The 2,526-nt window shown below is 38.2% G+C and overlaps 1 protein-coding gene across 1 annotated transcript in view; it reads left to right on the plus strand.

Moving 5' to 3' along the window:
* The first annotated feature begins 1,730 nt into the window (after positions 1–1,730).
* The window catches only part of LOC125666711 (tubulin alpha-1A chain-like), a 22,615-nt gene continuing 21,819 nt past the window's right edge, over positions 1,731–2,526 (plus strand). Inside the window, exon 1 of the mRNA XM_056151834.1 lies at positions 1,731–2,069. Within this exon, the coding sequence (XP_056007809.1) occupies positions 2,067–2,069 (3 nt within the window). The 5' untranslated portion in view covers positions 1,731–2,066. The remainder of the gene's footprint in view (positions 2,070–2,526) is intronic.

Genomic DNA, 2,526 nt, shown 5'->3' on the forward strand with positions numbered 1-2,526 from the left:
AACATCGTGAAATGGTCATAATCATCAAACCCTGTATTGTAATTTACAATTTTGTTATCAGATTGAAAATTCTCAATAGAAAATTTTTGAAAATCAAGCATAGCAATTTCACACTGAATTTCTTGATGGCAGACATTTTGTGACATGTTCTCCTCCACATCACATTCTTTTTCATAGGAATTGCTTGACACAACTTCAGTTTGACATTGAATATCAAATTCATCAAGTTGTAAATTTTTAGGTTCATTTGCAAGTGATGATGTTCTGTGTTTGTATCTCTTGCCCCTTGGTGACTCCTCTATATTCAACACATTTGATGTTTTCTTGTGACATGGAAATATTGAGGGCACTGCATTTTCTTTGAGACATGACCTGGCCCCTACAATGTATTTGAAGTCTTAGATTTTGAGACAAATATTTGTGAAATTAGTATTTGCCCCCCCCCCCTTTAATTGGATATTAATTAACCTTTTATCAAATCTATCTCCACTACAAATTCACATTTTTTAAACACTACAAACAGCAAATATTTTATTTAGAGAATGAACTGAAAATAACTCCCTTTAAGCTATGTTTTCTTGTATTACTCAAAACACCATTTGTACAATGCATTTATGTTCATGATGGAGACCTGCTCCTTCGTGTGGGGCGACTGAACCATGATAGAAGACCAGCTTCTAAGTCAGTGCACTAGGATAACAAGTCTGCCTCTTGTCTTGTGGAATGAACCAGCCATCAAAATGAAATGTATAATCTGAAATGGTAGAATAAGAACCACAAAGCAACACGAACTCATGACACAAGTGTTAAAAACGAAACAAAACTAAAATGCTTGAATATTAAAAGTATGCAATATAAAACAAAAGTGAAAAGTGATAATAACCTAATAAATCAGTCACTCGAGCGGAAATGGCTGTGGCACACAACATCGTATTTTCCTGGCTTCCACAGACGCTTAGTTCTCTCATCTATTCTCCGAACTGCCACTATCCATTTTAAACGCAATTCGGAAACCGATGGAAAATGGTGTCCTCCAGAGTTGGTGCATCCTGGTACGCAGCATATATTGTGGCATTTTATTCGCGTGAAATCGAAAATGCGAGCAAGTCACTAGTAACGTCCTTTGTAAACAATAGGAATTCAAGCGTCGCAACGATATTAAGCGCACGTGTAACCACCTTTAGAACAGTGGCGACATCTATTGGAGTGAAATCGGCGAATGCCAATCGGAACTCCTCGAATGTCTCGCGCACTGAACATCTATGTCGATAGCTATGACGTCACAGCCTACTGCACTACGTTACGATATGCGCAAACTTCCACCAGAGTTCGTTTGCTCACAAACCAAACTCTTCCACTTAGGCATTATGGGATAGCGATTTCTTAGGCCGCGTATACTGTGACGTCACTGTAGAATGTCGAAAAAACATAACGTCAAACGTAAACAACTTTCAAAACAAGAACGTAAACATCAAGTTCATTACTTTACACAATAATTTGAACAGTCTCCCTACTTTTTAATGATATTTTGATCATTTTATGTTTAAAATAACATCCATACTTTTATATTAATGCTCTTAATATTAATATCTTCAAACTTTTAACTGCGAACTACTTCTTTAGTGTAATTTGTCTGCGTGATAATCGCGGACTCACAATATACAAATCTGTATATTGTGGTGCGTCACATAAGAGAGGTCTATTCGTAGGTGACGTAATGAGGCCTCGACGGGGAGTGTGCGATATGCGGTGAAGTATGAAGCGCGAGCTCGAGGACTTACGTACAAAGGCTACTATGTCGAGTGCGCGAGACATTCGAGGAGTTCCGATTGCGGCGAATGTTCCAGATACACAAACGTCGGGATGATCCAGACTATCGTACATCGTAGAATCAAACTACCGTCTGTCTCGTGTTTCTAAGGCCCTCAGGTATATAAACCGAAACTGCCGTAATTACGCCATTACTTGTTCTCTCACAGGGCACCTTACAGCTTCACGTGAGGACATATAACCTTTGACGGTTCTACTATTTTCACATTTTGTGTTAAACCAAGAAAACTACAATCATGGTAAGTAAAACAAAACTTTTATTATGATTTATATTTCAATGTATTAAGAGATCAAGTCAAGGTTTTATAGATTTTTTTGTAAATTAATCAATGAAAAAGAGAGGAAGGGAGGTACTTTTGTTAGAAACGATCTTGGGAATGAATTATCAATAAGAACATTTTGAAGGGGAGAATGTGACAAAGAAAACCATCCATATTGAAGGGAAAAAAAATCTTTAAATCGGACACGCGTACACGGTGTTAATTACATTTACAAGCCGGGACATATTAATTAATCCTATTAGTTTATTGTACAGCAGCTCTGTTATTTATTGCCTGTCTCTTTTACAGAGGGAATGTATCTCCATCCACGTCGGACAGGCCGGAGTCCAGATCGGAAACGCCTGCTGGGAATTGTACTGCTTGGAGCACGGAATCCAACCCGATGGTCAGATGCCCAGTGACAAGACCATTGGAG

The sequence above is a fragment of the Ostrea edulis genome, chromosome 10 (genome assembly GCF_947568905.1).
Source record: "Ostrea edulis chromosome 10, xbOstEdul1.1, whole genome shotgun sequence".
NCBI classification, from domain to species: domain Eukaryota; kingdom Metazoa; phylum Mollusca; class Bivalvia; order Ostreida; family Ostreidae; genus Ostrea; species Ostrea edulis.